The sequence below is a fragment of the Solea senegalensis genome, linkage group LG17 (genome assembly GCF_019176455.1).
Source record: "Solea senegalensis isolate Sse05_10M linkage group LG17, IFAPA_SoseM_1, whole genome shotgun sequence".
In the NCBI taxonomy this organism is placed as follows: Eukaryota; Metazoa; Chordata; class Actinopteri; order Pleuronectiformes; family Soleidae; genus Solea; species Solea senegalensis.
In genome coordinates this window covers 17,902,051-17,923,259 of record NC_058037.1, presented here as the reverse complement: position 1 = coordinate 17,923,259, position 21,209 = coordinate 17,902,051, and the positions used below count along the sequence as shown (strand labels likewise).

General features: G+C 41.0%; 1 protein-coding gene across 1 annotated transcript in view; it reads left to right on the top strand.

Moving 5' to 3' along the window:
- Positions 1-2,509: 2,509 nt before the first annotated feature.
- The window catches only part of kcnk10a (potassium channel, subfamily K, member 10a), a 40,959-nt gene continuing 22,259 nt past the window's right edge, over positions 2,510-21,209 (top strand). Inside the window, exons 1-2 of the mRNA XM_044049008.1 lie at positions 2,510-2,922; positions 4,627-5,012. Coding sequence (XP_043904943.1) covers positions 2,868-2,922; positions 4,627-5,012 — 441 coding nt within the window. The 5' untranslated portion in view covers positions 2,510-2,867. The remainder of the gene's footprint in view (positions 2,923-4,626; positions 5,013-21,209) is intronic.

Sequence of the window (21,209 nt, the reverse complement as noted above, 5' to 3'; positions counted from 1 at the left end):
AGCAAGGGCTGTGGATCTGGTAGGTACCCTTCCAGACACTTTCCACGAATACAGAAATGAGAATTAAATGGAAAAAGGTTGAGGAGCTTGCTGAGTAGTGCAAAACCAGTGTACAAACACTGTATAAAAGACATCCTAGAATAATCTCAAGATTGCTTGAGCACTGTAGGACAGAGAGACTGTGATGATGAGGGATTCCCCAGATCACTCTGTTATCAGGTGATTGTCTCATAACTGAGCTGAAGAAGCATTTTTCAAAGAAATGTTGTGAGATCATACAAGTTGCACAGTCTCTAAACCAAACACTAAAGAGTGCAACTTTCTTGAATGAGGAACCTTTTTTTTTTTTTGCCTTTTCACAGACCTCAAACATGAGGTTCACCAAACCAAGCAACTTCATTATATGTCATTAACCTTGTTCTTTCTCTACCTAGTTTGTGTCTTTCCTTCCTGTCCTCTCTCTCTGTGTCCTCATCTTGCATATTATCATTAGCAGTAGTATTATTGGCACTATTATAATGCTATAATTAAAGTTGATATCAGTCATTTTTATCAACAGTCTCTTCTGCTGCTTGTATAAATGATAATGTAGTTCTTTAAACATGTCATCACTGACTAGAAACCTATTGAAACTGAAGGAACTTTTCTTATTATTTTATTGAGGCCTTTCCCATACACCGAAACTCACAGATTTCTGCGACCGCATCAGACCTGGTGTAAATTTAATTAAATTTAGTGGTAGGGGCTTATGAAAATGAAAATCAGCTTTCATCAGGTGACTTTTTGTCGTGTTTCATTATTATTTTTATTATTATTATTATAATTATTATTCCTATTCAGTCATTTTTGAGGTGGTTAACATGCATAAAAACTCTTGCATGGAGGTCACAGCTATAATAAGCCGATGCCGCACAAAGTATAAGTGCCCTTATTTTTCACTAAGCACCTACCCCTCAAAATGTCTGTGCACACCACTGTGGAGGTCAGGTGTGGTGAGAACATAATATTGGCATGTTTCTTGTTTGGCTTTTATTACCCTGGTTTGTGAAACCACCTTTTAAAAAATGTTTGCATTGTTATAAAGTTATTATTATCATTACCTCAGAGAAAAACTTTCTGATCACATAGTCACTTGATGACATCGACATTGATCACATAGATCACATCACCCTGGCTTCCAGTTCCACTGTGAGGAACCTTGGAATTACTTTTGACCAGGAAATGTCATTTGATTCACACATAAAACTAATTTCCAGAACAGCCTTCTTCCACCTGAGGAACATTATGAAAATTAGAAACATTCTGTCTTTACAGGATGCTGAAAAACTAGTTCATGCTTTTGTTAATCTAGATTAGATTACTGTAACTCCTTATTATCAGGATGTTCTAACAAGTCTGTTAGAATCCTTCAGTTAATTCAAAATGCTGCAGCACGAGTTCTGACAGGAACTAGAAAGAGAGACCATATAACTCCAGTGCTAGCTTCTCTACACTGGCTCCCCGTACAGTTTAGAATTCAATTTAAAATCCTCCTCCTCACATACAAAGCACTTAATGGTCACGCCCCTTCATACCTGAAAGACCTAGTCTTACCCTATCACCCTAACAGACCACTTAGGTTTACTTGTGGTTCCCAGAGTCTGTAAGAGCAGAATGGGACAATCTCTGCAGCTGCTTATATAAATGACTTTGTAGTTCTATAAACATGTCATCACTGACTCTGTATAAACGTATACCTTTATACAATCTCCACTGATGCCTAGTGTTTGCTCTTTGAGTGAATTGTTGGGTTTCTCTGCTCTCCATGATGTTATTTATGAGATTATGTATGTTATGATTTGGCGCTATACAAATAACATTGAATTGAAACTCTTATCATTATTATTATTGTTATTATTATTGTTATTGTTGTTATTGTTATTATCATTATTATTATTGTTGTTGTTGTTGTTATTAGTATTATTGTAATAAGATCAACTGTATTAGAGTGTGCCTATTAGACTGCGCAATGAATTTTTCGTCATAGGAATATTAGCCATTAGTTTGCCTTTCCTTTGATCTTCTGTCTTCACCTTTCCCTATTTTCTTTTCTTTTCTTTTCTTTTCTATGTTATCCCTTTATTCCTATTCCTCTTTAATTTCATTTTATTTCCTTCCGCTAGAGAAAGAAGTCCTGTCATGTTCCAATAAACTGAAGTCGTGTCTCGTACACGCAGCCGCCTGAGCACGCTGGTGCGGCGCATCGTGGCGTGAAGACCCAACCAAAGCGCAGCAGCATCAGAAGCAGCAGCAGCAGCAGCATCAGCATCAGCATCAGCATCAGTAGCAGCATCAGCATCAGAAGCAGCAGCAGCATCAGCATCATCAGCAGCAGCATCATCAGCATCAGCAGCATCGGTAGCAGCAGCAGCATCCGGAAGCAGCAGCAGCAGCATCATCATCAGCAGCAGCAGCAGCATCAGCAGCATCAGCATCAGAAGCAGCAGCAGCAGCAGACGCAGTCTTGCAGCGGATCCTGTTGTGATCACTCTCAGTGTTGCCCTGCTATTACAACCTAACGTGAATACGCTAGAGAGGACAAACCTGCACAATGTAAAGGTTAGATTTCTTTAATGGGCACCGTGTCCCGCTGCGCGCCCACGGATGGTGTTTACTACACACTGCAGACGGTGATGCGGCGATCAGTGGGTGTGCGCTTCTTAACACCGAACTGCATCCAGCATCTACAGCAGCAGCAGCAGCTGAGGGAGCGATGTGTTTTTACTCCCTGCTCTACCACATCCTCTCTCGGTTAAAGTGTACGGATCCGAGCTACAGAACAGATTAAAACGTTTATTTTCCGCAGCAGCAACAGTCAACGAATCAAGATGAAATTTCCCTCTGAGAATCCAAGAAAACCAGGGAGCATGAACCCTCCACCAGGTTAGACCATCAGTTCAACTCATGCATTGTTGTTGTAAATGCTGCAGTGTGGGATTCCAGCTGTTCCCACACTTCATTCTGGACATGGTTAGTTGTTTTTGAAGAGAAGTTTCTCTGGTGTAGTGGTTAGCACTCTTGCCTTTGCAGCAAGAAGACTGGGGTTCGAGCCCAGTCCAAAAACATGCAATATGGGGATTAGGTAAATTGGTCACTCTAAACTGACTGTGAATGTGAACGGTTGTGTGGCCCTGATGCATGGACGGACGTTTACTGTGGATCAGTGTAAACACACACACACACACATTTATGCAGCTATTCTGGTTAGGAATAGTCTCATTTAGAACCAATTCTAAATTCCTTGAACTGTGGCTGCACAGAGGCTCTGGAAGAAGACGTAAACACGAGTGATCCAGGGTGATGCAGTAGAGAGAGATGTGCTCTCCTCACATTCAGCATGTGTGTCACGTCCTGCGCCACATGTTCAACCAGCCGTTGCATCTTGTGCATATGCAGGTGCAGCGCTTTGAGGGGCCGTCAGGGACATTATTCAGAATAACCTCTCACACACACACACACACACTAATGAAATGCTCTCACACATACAAGTGAAATGTCAGTATATTATATGAGAGCATTTCAGTGTGATGTGTGGGAGGATTTCTGTAAAACTAAAATACGCCACACACAGGTGAGCGGCTGCTGATCGTAGTGTTCCACAGTGATGTCTGCACACAAGCAGCCGAGCTATCTTCTCACACTGAAATGCTCTCATATAATACACTGACATTTCACTTGTATGTGAGAGCATTTCACATGTGATCTCAGTGATCACAACTCCCCAGCTGATTATATCTAGATATCTAGATCTATCGAGATCTCGATATATGGATATACTTTACGTCTGTCACACTACTACACAACACACATTGTAACCAGTGTGTGTTGCGTCTGATCATTGATCATTGATCATTGGCTGCAACATCACAGGAGAAGGTGTGAATTTAAGCCAAGTATTGCCTTAAATATTTTAACCATGTAAATACCTTCAGTGAGGTACTGTCATTTCTATTTTTTTTAAACTTTTTAGATTCAAGGTTTATTCTAATTTTTCCAGAGCTTTCAAATGCTCCCTAACCTTTATGCTCCACCTGTTACTGAGCAATTAAGTCAAGTGAACAAGATCACGATAAGCTCTTGAAATTCTTAGATAAAACAGACAGAAGAATAAAGGGATAGTACAGGTTTTTGAAGTGTGGTTTGCATTTGTGTTATAAAATATTCTATGTAGAAAAATAAAATGAAAAACAATTTATACAGTGATTGGCTTCAACATGAACAGATAACAGATTGAATGATTATTTGTAACTACTATAGCAATAGAATCTGTGTATCATTTGTTCTTTTCATATTCAATTAAGATTTATTAGCTAACTATTCGTTTATGAATCTGATGCCAAAAATGGCTCATTTTTTGTACTTTTGATTTATTGCTCAGATCAAAAATAGGAAATGAAATAACAGCCACGGAAAGATTTTGATTTTGATATTTAATTCGTGTGTAATTTCCGATTTGTGTGAACCGGAAGTTATTGTCTTCTTCGTGTGTTGCACTTTGAAGTTTAATGTTAGCCTTCAAAACCACACTGAGGATCAATCATGGAGACTTTCATCTGTATCACACAGAGTGCATTTTCTTTGTTTCAGTGCCAGTCCAGACCAACTTGGTCCCCCCAAAGAAGGTGCAACCGGGCATGCTTCAGTCCAGCCTGGTTCATGCCAGTGTTGCCACCATGCAGAACCCAATGGGCTGCTCCCTGCCGCGGCTCTCCGCTTCCCCCCGCCCCCCCAGCGTGGTGGCCAGCATGGAGGCGGCGGCTGACGGCTCTGCCCCGTTCACCATGATGAAGCTGAAGACGGTGCTGGCAGTGTTTGTGGTAGTGGTGGCCTACCTGGTGGCAGGGGGTCTGGTGTTCCAGGCACTGGAGCAGCCCTTTGAAAACAACCAGAAGATTGCCATCACAGCAGAGAAGGCTGCCTTCCTGCAGAAACACCACTGTGTGACCCCAGATGAGCTGGAGGCAATCATAAAGGTAAGAGCATCTGCCACTCCATTCTCCAGCCTTTCCTTGGTCCTGCATGCGCTCCCTAGTGGCCACTCAGGTCTACTGAAACCTGAGATTCATATCGATCTGAAGTCATCCAAACTCTGCCAGACACCCTGGAAGAGGATCCAAACCGCACTGACCTGTCTCACACACTCACACACTCACACACTAACTTCTGAAAGTCTTAATGGCTGCTGTGCATCCTTTAAACTTATTTTTCGATGTTTTGGTCAGAATGAAAGGCTTAAACCTCAGGTGAATGATTCATTGATGGATTGGATGTCTTTGATCTGCACTGTAAAAACCTGTTAATTACTGTAAAAAGGATTACAGTAAATTACGAGGTTTTTGTTTCTTAGGTTTTTGTTGTATATAAATTACAGCAATTTGGTGGTAATTTTGAGGTTACCTAGCAACTAAAGTTGCCAGTAAATAGCTGTTAATACTTCACAATACAATATGTTGTTGTTGAATGTTTTTACAGTTAATTTTTGTTTTATACATTAGCACCTTTGCAAAATATGCACATTGAATGAGACCAGGCTCCAAAATTCATCAACAGTGCATTAGATTTTCTTCCCCTGTTAAATAAAACCATAGTCAGAACTGCAACAAAACAAAACTTTTATTAAAAAGTTTTATTAAAACTCAGCAGTTTTACAACATGCCTTCAGAACTCAATTTCAATCCCCATAAATAAATAATAATAATGAATAAAATGATATAATATTAAATATAAGGCTTCAGACAGAAGCTGGTTTGTAAGCACAGACTGGAAACGGGGAAACAGCTAGTCTGGCTTTGTCCAAAAGTAACAAAATCTGCCTACTAGCACCTTTAAATCTCACTTTTGAACCTTTTTTACTGAGTGTTATGTGCCTTTAATGGACATGGTATCCATCTTCTCATCTAACTCTCCACCATAAAGCAAATAGGAGTATTTCACAAAATGTCGAACAATTCCTTTAAAAAAACAGGTCACGAAAATATACTAATCCTAAAACAGCTGGGCACTGTAGTTTCTGGCAAAAGTTACCCAAACAGAAATAACAGTGAACGGTGTATATCATATCAAAAGATTAAACGGAAATGTTTCCGATCTTCAACCTTAAAGGGATAGTTTGGGTTTTTTGAAGTGGGGTCGTATGGAGTACTTTTCTATAGTCAGTGTGTTAGCTACATTAGCTGCTGCTCAGCAATCCCTCAGTTTGGAGAAGCAGAGAGCCGCTCCAGCACAGACGATCAGCCAGACTATCGCTTTAACTCTATCTGTCTGAGTAAGGGATATAGTGTGAAAAACGCCTGCTGTTGTTGCCGATGTTCTCCATATCTCTGGGGCGCTCTGTTGTTCTTCAGCTGCGCCGGCTGAATCTGTTATTCACACTATATCCCTAACTCGGATAGATAGAGATATGGTTGAAAATCTGCAAAATTTCCCTTTAAGAACAATGTCCACTCATATAGTGGGGAAGACAAGAATCCTCATCTTTTGCATATGACTTACGCTCAAAGCCATTCAAGGTCCATTAATCGCTTGAGGAGAGAGGAGACATGAGGATTGACTGAGCTGTTCTTCTTCTTATGCACCTTCCCACTTATCTGGGTGACCAGCTTTGCTGTCTTGGTGCCACTGGTGGGGTTGAGTCCAATGAAACATCTGAAATCACAAAATCACATGAATGCCATACATCCATGCAACCTGTCACTACTGGCTGGTAACTCTTACTCCATAAACTCCATTGTAATGCAGCATGTTGGCGAGTCAAAGTAACATTTTATCTGTTACTCATGATGGCAAACTTTACAGAATAATGATCCACCAGAATTCTATCCGATATCAACAGTATTTAACTGTAATATATCTACAGTCAGTACACAACTTGCCTGTCATTTTACAATATGTTACTGTGGGAAAATGCTGTCAGCTACTGTAATTATTTTGGGCCCATGATGCATTGTGGTATACAGTTATACTTTGTAAAATGACAGAACAAGAAGTTACTGTAAAATTTTACTGTAGAAATTACAGCAATTTGTTACAGTGTGATAGATTCCAGTTTGTTCATGTTAATGATAAAGCCTCACTACAAACAAAAGTTAATTGTGGAGTTCCACAAGGCTCAGTGCTTGGGCCTATACTTTTTGTATATATCATATATGTATATAGATATATATATATATATATATCTATATATCATATATATATACATATACGTATATATGAACACACGCCTATGTTTTGTGGACACTGTGTTTGAGTCTGGAAAGATGCAACAACATTTGAAAAAACTCTGATGACACAAGCCCTGAGCAAAAACACAAATGTGTGACAACAGCCTTGCAATAAATCCTACTCTAATAATCACTTCAGTCACAATTGTGCCAGAAATACCCGATTGTGCCATTTTCCAAGCCACAGTTGTATATGTTTTGTTTTCTCATGGATTTACACAGTGCACAGTACATTATCTATTTCTCTTTAGTTTTTCTTGTTGTCATTCTTAACTAGCACTTAACTAGAGAGACTCTGACTCCTCCATGTTGTGAAGACCAGATAAAACTCTCGCAAAACTCTCGCAAAAAGGTGAGGCGAGGTGAGGCGAGTAGAGCCAGTGGAAATGCGCCATTAGTGTCAGCTGTTCTTTATGGTTCCAGGTGTGTTATTGTTTGACTAAAGAAGCCACAGCAACAATCTCCATATTTATTAAACTATGAGAAGCATGATTTTAAGAATGGCATCACAGGGCCATTTTCAAGAGAGAGTCCTGTAGTCCAGCGGTCCCCAACATTTTTTGTGCCACAGACCGGTTTAATGTCACGGACCGGCCTTTAAGGTGTGGCGGATAAATACAACAAAACAAAATGATGTGAGCTGCAGCAGTTGATCTTCTTCTTCGACTGTGTCATGTGACAAGCATGTTGACATGTGACAAACATGTTGACATGTAACAAGCATGTTGTCATGTGACAGAGTGAGTCATAGATGTAAGGGTTTTAAGAAATTGGGTATAATAAATATTTAATTGGAAATGTAAGCTAAAACAATTAAGTTAAAACAGTGAATTATTACCAAGGTAAAGAAAGCTAGAAGTCATTGCTTCATAAGGACATAATAAAAGATGAGTCATTATCTTTTATTAGATCATCAGTGATCTAATAAATGATCATCAGTGATCCATTGCTCTAGCCTGCCAGCTAAGATAATTATCAGATAGATAAACTGGGGTTAAAATGTGTTCTATAATGTTTTGGAGAATGCACTGTTTTGTTTCTGTAAGTTTTGGAAACTAATATGGTTAAATGCAGATCGGTTTTCGATTATCGATGTCTGGTTCAGCCCGTGTGGGGGAGGTGTGGCTTCTGCTCGTCCATTGTGATAGTGGATCGATCAGAGTCACATCATGTGTGTGTCTTTTCTTTCTATTGCCCCCTTTTACAGGTAAGAACAGGTTTAAGCATGGTTAATAATGTATTTGCATTTTAAATGTTATACAAACCTGTGGAGTAGATATTGTTGATGTTGGAATAAAGTTGCAGTGGAAGTGAACTTCTATTTAGCATAGCCTGTTGCTAGCAGCACTATTGTGCAGGTGCAGTTCATTTATTATTTTAATAATGTCCAGTGTGTAATTGAGGTTGTATTATTTGCTTAAAGACATTCTGTTGTATTTTTGATGACATCATTTAATGGTTGAGTTTACCTATTTTTCTGTTTTTATTATAAAAGTCATTTTAAAAGTAAAAAAGTAAAATGTTATAGACATCATCTGATATCTTTGTCAAATATTGTCGCTGACCAAAGTGATGCTTTTGTGAAGCATTATGTAAAACTGTGACCATGTCAAAAACTCTGTGATACGTGATACTGTGAAACACATTGTGATAGTGGATCGATCAGAGTCACATCGTGTGCGTGTCTTTTCGTTCTATCACAACATAGACAGATTTGTCGAGAGAATCCGGTCATTTTCCAAAATAAAACATCGTTCACAATCAGATAATAAATAAAACGGAAATAATGTGCGGCCCGGTACCAATTGACCCACGGACCGGCACCGGTCTGCGACCCGGGGGTTGGGGACCACTGCTCTAGTCAATCAAACAAAAAGAATAACAAAGGCAGCCACAACATCAGTTTACTAACATAGACCTGTATGAAACATATTTAGCAAAGTTAGAATGTAAGTATTGTAAAACTCACTCATGTGCAAGGTTAACAATTGTTTTGAAAAAATAAATGAAACCATTTCTTTTGGCTGATTTCAAAAACTGTCCACAGAAATAGAATCCACTTAGTGGATTAGCGGATTTATTTACTCCAGTTTACAACAGCTCACCATAAAGGTTCTGACTGCACAACGTTCTGTCAATAAGGGAAGTGCATGTCAATCATGTCTGAAGAGAACTTGACTTTTCACTGTGATTTTGTTAAAAACCTTCATTGGCTGCTGCAGAGTAGGTTTGGCTAGATACTGAACCACGTCTCTGTGTATGGATATTTTAAACAACTTAGCTGTTATGAAGTCATTGTGTATAGGTCGACCACTATGGCAGATTTTTAGAAATCAGGGCATGATCATTTATGGGTTTTTTTTGGCCCAACTGTATAACAAATAATATTAAATGATAAATGATAACAAATAATATAAAACAAATGCGTAACTTCAGTAACCAGTTATTGAACAATCTACATCTGTAATATGCACTGCAGAGAATTGTATGTAGTCTTTCATAAAAAAAGATTTAGAAACAATATATTAAATACATAAAACATCAAAAACAAAATGCTCTTGCTCATGTTGCTCATGTTTTGTGAGGTATTTACATCAGATTTAGATTGTTTAGTTGTATGGGATTGTACTTCTTTCTTGTTCCACTACCTGATCCAGTGATTTTGGCTAATATCAGACTGGTAGTAGGGTCCAATGGGAGTAATGAAGATTGCATTCATTTCTAACTGAGGAGATAGTGACACGTGCCAGAGGACTGGAGACAGCAGACGTCTTCACATAGGAAACGGAGCTCACGTACTGTGTATGCAACAAATTAAATTAACCTGACATTTGAAGTTTCCACGATATGTGCTGTTCTAGCTGATTTGAACATGTTACTGTCTAAAGAGATTTATGAGATTTAGTATTTATGTGGTGACATCTCGTCTGATTGTTATATAGGTTAATTGTACCTCATTTACTTACCGGTGAGTGAATTCTACTAAAATACGTTGTTTGGTTACCGTGGTTGCCTATAGTTAGGATACTAACAACAATGTTGTTGAACCTCGTGTCAAGCAAACAAAAGACTCAGTAGCGTCGAACCGTACAAGGACACAATACATTTTTAAGTAAAACAATTTGTGGCTTTCAGTGTTGATACTGTGTCAGTGACCACAAAATCAATCAATGTATGTGAAACAAAATACTCACGTTCATTGTGAAATTATAGCAGCATTTAGACAAGGAGGCGAGTAAATGAGGAGAAGGTGAGAGGAGAAGGAAGCAGTAATGCAACACCACTGATCCCAAATGCCAGAAAATACAACACAACCAAATATCTGAGGCAGCAGAGTTTGACACATTTGTGTTCACTGCTAAGAGTCTCAGAGGTCCGCTAGGTTCAACACTCTTTCTCAGTAGAGCAGTATACAATTATTGAATTACTTTATTCACCAATCTCTCCCGCTCTCCTATCTATACATGCAAGGGACATCTATCTGTCCAACAGGTCTCTGAACAAGCTTCAAACTTACTCAGGGCACCAGTGTGATGGTGCTGTGCTAATATAAAACACCAGGGGACATATACGGTATGCTCTAGCAAGGAGGAGCCAGGACGACAGGTCATCATTCATACACTCTTGAGATTGCCTATCAAGCCACAGTAGCAGCTGACCTAAGAGATGAGATCATACTCCTGGAGCAACGCACACTCTTGCCAAGGCTAAGTGAAAATGTACCATCCAGTCTCTACGACAGGACTTGAACTCGGCACTTGTAATTAACCTTATCGATGATATCACTGAGAGCCACGCGCTGATATATGCAGCAGCAGCATCAGTAATCCTCAAATCCCTTGTAAGTTGCTTTGGATAAAAGTGTCTGCTAAATGACATGTAATGTAATGTTATGGCCAATCACTCTCAATGTTCAATCTGTCAATTTGATCAAATGTTTTGGAAACAAAGGAAACGACCAGAGGGAAGATGCATATTATGCTTATTATGGACTATAAATCTTAAGGATGGATCATAAGCTGCATATGTGCTGCTACACATTTGCTAACACCAGCCAGACACTTGTAAAGCAGCGTAAACCACAATAGTTTGGCCTGGACAATGATTTCTCTCAGCAGCAGTGAAACCCTGTATGATAATGGACAGCAGCATAAAGCAGAGCACAGCCACTGCAGCGGAGTGTGGATTAGTGCCAGCATCACTTCATAGCCCACACCAGCAGCAGCAGCACGTAACAGTCTCAGCTCTATAACTAACCATTCACATACCTTTATAAAGAAAGTTGAATTCTACTTCACTTATAATGAACTTTTTTTCATGTTAATTTCTCTGTGTGTATTTATTTTATATGTAAAAATTTCATTTATAATTATGAGATAATGATGTTATGTCTGTTTCGTTACAAACATGAAGTGGTTTTTATAGTCAAAAACCTCCTGGTCGCTGTAAACGAGCCGATGTAAATGTCTCATCACTGACGCTCTCGTCAGCCGTGCTGTTTCAGACCAAAACCACACCCACAGAACACGGACTGTCTTGTGATTGGCCAGTTACCTGGAAGTGACGTCATTGGCACGTCAGCTCTCAGAGGCGGATGCACCGCTAGCAATTAACAAAACATTGAGTAATGGCGTCACCACGAGCGCTCACTGTAATCAGAAGACACTGTGACAGTGAAAGACTGCTGCAGGACGCCTGGAACTTAGATAACGTTGTGGTTACCGAGATGAGAAACACACACACATGCAAATGAAACACCAGCATAGCGTGTAGCCGACTATCGCTAATGCTAAACGACAAAACACACAAAGACAGTTTTACGGTTTGTAAAAATTGTAATATACGTATTGTTGGCACTGCTCCTTCTTTAGGTGAAGTTTGGTGCTGTGTCCTGCTTTATATTGCTACTTTCAACCGTAGAAGAAGAACTACTCTCATTGTAGCTGCTGAACGTATCGTTTGTATGTAAAATAAAATAAATTGGACCCATGAAATAAGTATGACGTGCGCACGAAATACTAATGAATAATATTATCATTCCTGGACACCTGGGTAAGCAAATCGAGCGGTGTTGTGTTGTTATTGTCGTACCTGCGCTGGTAAAGAATGGTTCCTTGCAATGACAGGCTTATCAGAATGTCTTTGTAGCTCATTCCCAGTCAGTGGCGTCCCCCGGTGCTCCTGACGGCCACTAACCCAGCCATCCTGGCTTGACTTGAACAGTCACCGGACTGAGTGGACTGACTGGAGTTACCGGACGCCCGGGCCAATCAAATCAATCCATCTTGTTACGTAATGAACCTTCTTGCTATCAACCTTCTTGCTGTGAGGCAACAGTGCTATCCACTAATGTGGCCATGTGGTGGTTTATATAATAAAGTCATTCTTTATATAATAAAGTCATGAGAGTCTGAGGAGTTGGCATACATACATTTACATACCTTGTCAGTGCTTCCAAGAGGTACAGCTCTTTAAAGCGCTGACACTAATTTTGCCTGTTGTGAAGTCAGCTCTTCCACCCTTCTTCATTTAAGTGGAGCAAAACATGCAAAAAGGAATACTCTTTTGTCCCTGCAGGCTGCTGTAGAAACATGGCGTGTATTATTAAAGCCTATAAAAGACTTATTCTACGAAAAAACATTATTTTTTCATTATAGCTTGCGATCGATTGAATACAAGTGCATTTTTCTATTTTAACAATGTTTACAGTCGAAACAATAGTGTGGCAAAGGCACAGCTTTGCTCCACCTGAACTCATAAAATGCACAATTGGAAGTTACATGCGTTAGTTGCAAAAGCAGAAACTAGAAGAGGTCATTAGGAAAACGGGCTAAAACCATAGAGCTATCATGTATCAGATCAATTCCCTCCCTAGAAAGGTGTGGAATAGAGATTGGCTGAGTGCAGCTGTTAAGCCTCACTGACTTCACATCATCATTCTGGGATCTGGGATGCTGCTAAAACAAGCAGCTACTCTTTTAACAGCCTCCATTGAACAGGCCGATATCTCATACAAGTGCTGCTCTTTTAATTCATTTGAACTTTATCAAAAACCAGTGAATTCTAGGGATTGCTATTGTTAACTGCTACTAAATTGGTGTCTCATTTTTCAGTGCCAAAGTGTCACAGTGGTGCTATCAATGTTATTTTTGTTATTTTCATTATTTCATTAGAATGGCTATGATGGAAATCAGAATGCTAGCAGACTACTATCCTTAAAGCTGATGATTGTTGGAGCCAAATTTTCAACTTGTATTATATGGTAATTAAAAATGCGTATGAAAAGCCAATTAGGGCTGCACAATATTGGAAATCATGCTATAACATTGCTGAATATTGCAATGGTGGTTTTACAAATAATACAGTAATCGATAATATTAATTATAAATAAAACAAAAACAGACAAAAATACAATGAATTTTATTTTGTTTCTTATAGGTGCAGAAGGTTTATACAGGAAGCTGTAGCTGAAGCCAGGGGCTCTTATTTTGAAGGCCAGGCTTAAAAGAAGTGATGATGGAAAAGAGGAGTGAATTTGACAGTGTATATGTCTAAAGAATAATGTCAGAGCACTTGTAGCAGCTACGGATTTGGTTCACGATCACCAGTATCCTTTTTCCCCTCAGAGATGACATTGTCAAGGAGGACAGAACTTTTCTCAGTTTACAGAGACTTGATTTGTTTGCTGGAGAGATGAATAATGTAAGACTTTATCTCTTTGTGTTAGTTTTTGATACAACTGCTTTGCCCTGGATAAATAATGGATGACAGTCCATAATTTAGGCAGATCCATAATTAATTTCAATAACCGAAACTTTATTCATTTTGTTTACCAGCTGCAACAGTGTGGTTGATCATCATTGTATCACCTTGAGTCTAATGGGCAGTTAGACCTCATACCACAGTGCCACAAACCTCTTTAATCAAGTAACACACACATATTTTCAGAATTTACCAGGTAGTTATTAAGAGAAAAAGGTGCTGATTAATTTGAACCAACGTATTTCATCAGCTTTAAGGTTCCTGAATTTTGGTAAAAAAGACTAATGGTTCTTCATCTCGAAAGCTCTTTGAATCACTGCTGTGATGTGACTGTGAGTTGGCACTACATTGTCTGTCATGGGATAAAATAATGGAACTGATTTGACTAATTGAGACTATATTCTCCTGAGACTTTCAGTCTGTGTTTGCATGGGATGCTGCTATGATTTCCAGCTCTTGACATCAGCTGCTTTCTTAGTGTGCAGATATGGTCAAGTCCTTATTTAATTTTCATATATTTCTGATAAAAGTCTGACCAATCATTTTATTCGAGAGAGAGAGGGAGGGAGAGAGAAGGGTGAATTTTCATTAACAGTTTACATTATTTAAGTTTACATTATTTAGATGATGGAGAAAATATTTTAAATCTCTTGTCAAATGCTATCACTGAAGGACAAACATCACAAAGTCTAATGTTGTGCAGGGACAGTTACTGGACTACAGCCACGAATCTGGAGTAAAAAGCGGAGTGGTCAGCCATCAGGAATGTGATAACTGTCTATAGCTGTCATTCTTTGTCGCAGGCCTAAAGACCAAACGCTGCTATGCAGCATCCCATTTACCCATTTACCACCGCCTCTATTTGATTATCAGAGCATCTTCTCCTCTTGCCTTTAAAAGCCAGATCACTTGCAGCTTGATGGATTGATATTATAATGGTGCATGATAGCGGTAATACGTCAGGTGGAAATGGTTTCACTCTGTAAGATCACATTACTGTCTTAATATTCCACCTTAAAATAACTTCAGACCAGAACTGTGTTGGATGGTCATGTAGTTGCTTGTTTTTAGGCCTCAAGAAAGCAATGTTCCAATATAACTGACCAGCAACATTATCATTGGTGCTATCTCTCTCTCTGTGAGTGAATGTTGGGAGTGGGCGTGGCTGAGAGCGTGGTCAGGGTGAGTGTTTTTCAAACTTTTCTGACTTATTCTATCCTCTTCTTTTTTGCTGCTTGGTGGTTTTTGATGATATTTAATGTTTCTTTTGTGACCATTGATTTTGAGTTGTTAATAGTTTATAATTTTAGAGTTATTTGTGTTTGGCGCTGCAGCACTCCTGCAGGTAATGGCAGCACCTGTAGTCTCCGGGCTGGAGAAACTTACTCGCCGACATGCTGTTAGACTGTGTCCGGATGTCGGCGTGTCAGTGGAGGCGTGGCCTCGCTGTGGGTGCAGTCGTGGGCTACGGCAGAGTCAAGTCCGCCTCAAGAATGAACAGTGCTGTCGTCATTTTTTTGGACAGCACTGAAAAAGTGAATGAACTGGTTGAGAGCGGTGTGGTGGTGGAAGGATCTCTGGTGCAGGTGTTACCTCTGGTGACTCCTACTAAAAAGATCATTATTTCAAATGTTCCGCCGTTTCTAAGTCTCTGATGAAGGAACTGTCGCGGCACGGGAAAAAAGATGATTCCGCTGGGCTGTAAATCTGCTCTCCTGAAGCACGTCGTGTCTTTCAGGAGACAAGTGTTCATGATACTCAAGGACAACACATCAGAGAAGTTCAGAGATGATTATGATTACACAGTTCATGTCACTCCCTCAAATGTTTCGGTTGCCGGGCAGAGGGACACCGCTGGCCTGACGCTGCTGCTGATGCCTCTGCCGCTGCAGCGGAGCCGCCGGTCAGAGCCGCTGGTCCCCGCGCAACACACACACACACACCACAGACACACACACCACTCACACACCCCACAGACATCACAGACACAGACACAGACACACACACACACACCACAGACACCACAGACACACTCACCTGAGACACAGACACCGTGCACACACACACAGGGAGGCACAGAGTGACGCAGCACACACACAGACAGGGGAAAGCCCTGATGGACAGAGTGTCCAGACTGAGTCCTCTGCAGTCAGAGGACAGACAGTGACCAGAGTGGCAGAGGCTGCTCTGGACAAAAACGACGATATTATTGATGATTCAATGGGTGAAATGATGAAATGTTCAATCAAACGGAAAAACAATGAAACAAAAGTAACCACCACGAAAAATAAGAAAATGTCAAAAGATAATTCACAGGTTAGAGGACACACAGGAAGACACACTGGTGGACAAACAGAGCACACAGGTTGGTGAAGAAGACACTGAGGTGAACAGCAGTTACTTGTTCTCTCGTGTCAGGAAGTTTCTGGCCGACACTAAAGGAGGGAAGGGAGTGATGGTTGAAGAGTTCTTCCTCGACCTAAAACTCTTCCATCAGTCAGTCAGAACTCTGATGAAAAACAAAGGAGATCTTGGTCAACCAGCTTTTATGGACACTGAGATTTTTCGATTAAAGTAAAATACGAATCCAGTTAGAGAAAAAACAAATTCACTCATTCATTCTTCTCTTTCTCTCTTTACTTTGCTGAGTGTGATTTTGTCTGGATGCAGCTTTTATAGAAGGATGTGTGAGTTAAAGCTGGGATCATTAAATATTAACGGTGCACGTGAAGACGTGAAGAGAGCTTCACTACTCACGCTCATCCAGACTAAGAAGCTAAATGTTATTTTCCTCCAAGAAACGCACAGCACCTCAGACAATGAGTGTGACTGGAGGAGGGAGTGGAATGGGGAGGTGGTCTTAAGCCACAAGCAAAGCAACAGTGGGGGGTCGGGATTCTCTTTTCTAGAGATTTCACCCCCTCTTCTTACTCTGCAGATGAAATCGTCCCTGGACGACTTTTAAAAATCACAGCAGAGTTCCAGAGAACTAAAATGGTTTTTATGAATGTATACGCTCCTGTTCTTGCAGGAGAAAGACTGGTGTTTTTAGATACTTTGAAATTGTCTCTTTTTAACTGTCCCGATGACACACGTCTGTTTTTAGGAGGTGATTTTAATTGTACAGTGAACGCTGCTTTAGACAGGAATCACTTGGAACCAAACACTGCTTCAAAAAAGTGTCTAACAAAAACCAGTACACCTGGGCTTGCTGCAGAGACAACCTGCTGTCGTTGGCCAGAGAAAGAAAAACGATCAGCTCTGTCAGACCTGCTGGTCCATGCTCAAGGTGCTCTCCTGCGGTCTCGCCTCAACAAAGTTGCCAGGATGGACGCTCCGTCCCACTTTTTCTTTGGGTTGGACCGTAGGAGTGGACAGAGGAGGCTGATGCACTCTCTGAGATCTGCTGACCGACAACTGCTGCAGGAGGATGGGGAGATTCGACAGTGCGCCTCCTCCTTCGACCAGGATCTCTACAAGACAGAGCTACTGGAGGATCCGGAGGTGGCGCTGTCTTTTCTATAGGACTTGCCCAAAGTGTTCGAAGGAGACAAGGAGCAGCTGGAGGCACAGCTCTCTGCACAAGAACTACAGGAGGCGCTGCAGAGTCTTCAGAGTGGGAAGGCCGCCGGCATAGATGGTCTCCCTGCAGAATTCTATAAGACTTTCTGGACTATCATCGGGGAGGACGTACTGTGTGTCCTGCAGGACAGCCTGGACCTGCAGGAAGTGGAGAACTGGCGTCCTGTGTCACTGCTGTGTGCCAACTACAAGCTGCTCTCAAAAGTCCTGGCAACAAGGCTCTGGAGAGTGATGGACCAGGTCATTCATGTAGACCAGACCTACTGTGTGCCTGGCAGGCTGATTCTGAATTCGGGATGTTCTGGACTTCTCTGGTTCATTAGGCTCAAAGCTTGGTCTGATTTCTCTAGACCAAGAAAAAGCTTTTGACAGAGTTGAACACCATTACCTGTGGCAGATGCTGCAGGCTTATGGCTTCAGCTCAGGTTTTATAGCTAAGATCAGGGTCTTGTACAGTGACATTGAGAGTGTGCTTAAAGTCAATGGTAGATTAATGCTCCTTTTAAGGTTCAGAGAGTTGATAGACAGGGCTGCTCAATGTCGGCATGCTCTACTCTCTGGACCTGGAGCCTTTTCTCCAGAAGCTGAGGTCTCGTCTGTCTGGTCTGTCCTTTCCTGGCTGTGAGGGCTGTTTTAATTTGTCAGCATACACTGATGACGTCATTCTGTCTGTGAGGACTCAGGTTGACATAGATGGTCTCACCCAAACTGCTGCTGACTTCGGGAAACTCTCCTCCTCGAGAATTAACTGGGAGAAAAGTGAAGCTGTGGCAGTGGGGGAGGGGATGGAGAAGAAGCTGGTTTTACCCGGGGGCTTAGTGTGGAGAAGGGGAGGACTTAAGTATTTTGGTGTCCATCTTGGAGATGCAGCCTCCACCTCCCAGAACTGGGACATTTTTATTGAACAGGTTGAAGGTCGTCTTATGAGGTGGAGATGGATTTTACCCAAGATATCCTTCAAAGGCTGAGTCCTCATCATTAACAACCTTGTGTCCTCCATGCTGTGGCACCGGCTGATGTCTGGAGGACGCTATGGTGGACTTTTTCTGGGACCGTCTGCACTTATTGATTATGGTTTGTGGAACATGACGGGTAGGACAATGTACTACTTGGTTTTAAAAGCATTACTGCAGAGCAAGCTCGGGGACAGTGGACACTCCTTGGAGGACCCACCTGTCCCTCACAACAGCTCAGAAGCCTGAGTGGAAGGCTCTGTATAAGCCACCGCTAACTAAGAAAGCTGGAGACCTACAGTGGAGGCTTCTCCATGGTGTGGCGGCTGTAAATGCTTTTATCTCTGTTGTAAATCCAAATGTCACTGATTCATGTCCTTTCTGTTCACTGAGAGAAATTGTCTTTCACAGTTTTTTACAGTGTGTTAGATTAAGTCCTCTGTTTCAGGTTTTTTCTTTGTTTAATGAAACGTTTTCTCACTCTGTTTTTATTCTTGGTTACAAATATGACAGGAAAAAGAAAAATCACTGTCAGTTATTTATTTTTTTAATCGGCCAATCAAAGATGGCCGTCTACATAACCAGGAGAAATAGAGTGGAGAACAGTGTGGACGTGGATGCTAAACTGATGAAGACCAGACTGAAAACTGATTTTACTTTTTATCGATTAACAAATAATTTGGTGGATTTTTTGCAAGTGTGGGGGGAGAAGGGAGTTTTATTTTCTGTGAAAGATGATGATTTAGTTTTCGGTCAAATCCTAAGTTGATTATTTTTTTATGTTTTATGTTTTTTTATGTGAATCTTCCTCTGTTTTTCTCCTCCAGAGCCAAAATGTAATGGATAACATGCTCTGAGCAAATAAAGGAGACTTAAAAATCAAAATCTCTTTCTCTCTCTCTCTTACTCTCCCTCTCTCTCTCTCTCTCTCTCTCTCTCTCCCTCCCTCTCTTATGGAAAGCTGTTTTAACATTTACAAAGCTGGACTGGACCCTAACCCTAACCCATGTATTACAGATATCTGTAATTGAATTCTTGCTAGTCATAAAGAACATATAAGATATCAACAATTACATTCTTCCTAGGACAAACTCCCATTTCAGACTTCTTCAATCCAGTTGTTACTATTCATAATTTTCATTTCAGATATCCAAAATTAAAAACTATTACATATATCCAGAATGTAATTTTGTCCAAACATACATTGTGACTATTAAAAACGTGGTAAGTTGAAGACCAGTCGAGCCGCTGCATTCTGGATGAGCTGAAGAGGTCGTATGGCACACGCAGGGAGACCAGCCAGGAGGGAGTTGCAGTAGTCCAAGCGTGAGATGACAAGAGCCTGGACCAGAACCTTCTGGGTTAGAAGACGCTGTATCCTTCTGATGTTGTGCAACATGTATCTACAAGAGCTGTTGCAGCAATGTTGGCAGTGAGTGAGAGATGGTTATCAGCTACCACAGAGTTGTCAAGGGTGATGGTCAGCTCTGCGGTGGGAGAGCCCTTTTCTGGAAGAAAAAGAAACTCAGTCTTGTCGAGACTGAGTTTCAGGTGATGGTCAGACATCCACTGAGAGATGTCCGTTCTGCTACATGTGTTTCGGAGCTGGGAAAATCGAGAATGAGTTGGGTGTCATCGGGGTAGCTGTGATAGGAAAAACCATGAGAGAGAATAACAGAACCAAGAGAGTTGCTGTACAGAGAGAAGAGGAGAGGGCCCAGGACAGAACCCTGAGGGGTTCTTTGACTAAACAGACAAGTCAAAAGTCAAAGAACCCAGCTAGGTACAATAGCAATTAATGAAATAGCAACCAAATAAGAAAGACCTACTGAAGTGACACTTAGCTTAATTCCAGTAGTCCTGTGAGATACACAGAAAGTCCAAAATGCACACTATCAGAATGCTAGTCAGAATGTTATTACAGATATCTCTAACTGCCAATAGCTCACTGGATGATCAACCCCATCATCATCCATTTGTAACAGCACTGCACCCACTTGCATCTACTTAATTTACTTAGTTTAAATGGCTTAGAGAGCTCTGGAGCGGCGAGCACAGGAGCATGGCTCAGGAGGACCATGCTTTCAGTAAGTCGAGTTTGCTCACAAATTTAGCTGCGCCCAAATTATCTATACAATCCTCTATCCGCAGTAAAGGATATGAATCGGGGACCGTCACAACGTTGACCTTTCGAAAATCGGTTATAAAACGAGGGGACCCATCTGTTTTGGCCTCTAAGAGACAAGGGGAGCTCCAAGGACTGGTACTTGACTTGGCTAACCTGTTTCTTATTAGATATGCTGTTTCTTGTCTCATTATGGCACGTTTAATCGGGTTAACACGGTATGGATGTTGTTTAATTAATTGGCTTGGCACCCTTAACATCTATGTCATGCTGAAGCACAGTGGTTTGTGTGGGAACATCGCTAAAGAGACAAGAAAAACAGTTAACTAAGTCAATGACCTCTTATTGTTGTTCATCTGAGAGGTGAGTCAGCTGAAATGGTAACGCCTTCAACATATCTGAATTTGCTGACTGAGTGTTCTGGTGCGAGGAGGGACCTTGATAATCCATTATCAAGGTCCGGTATTCTCGGAATCTAGTTCACAATTAGTGCTGAACTGCCAAGAGTAGTTTCGGGCGTGGTGTTCA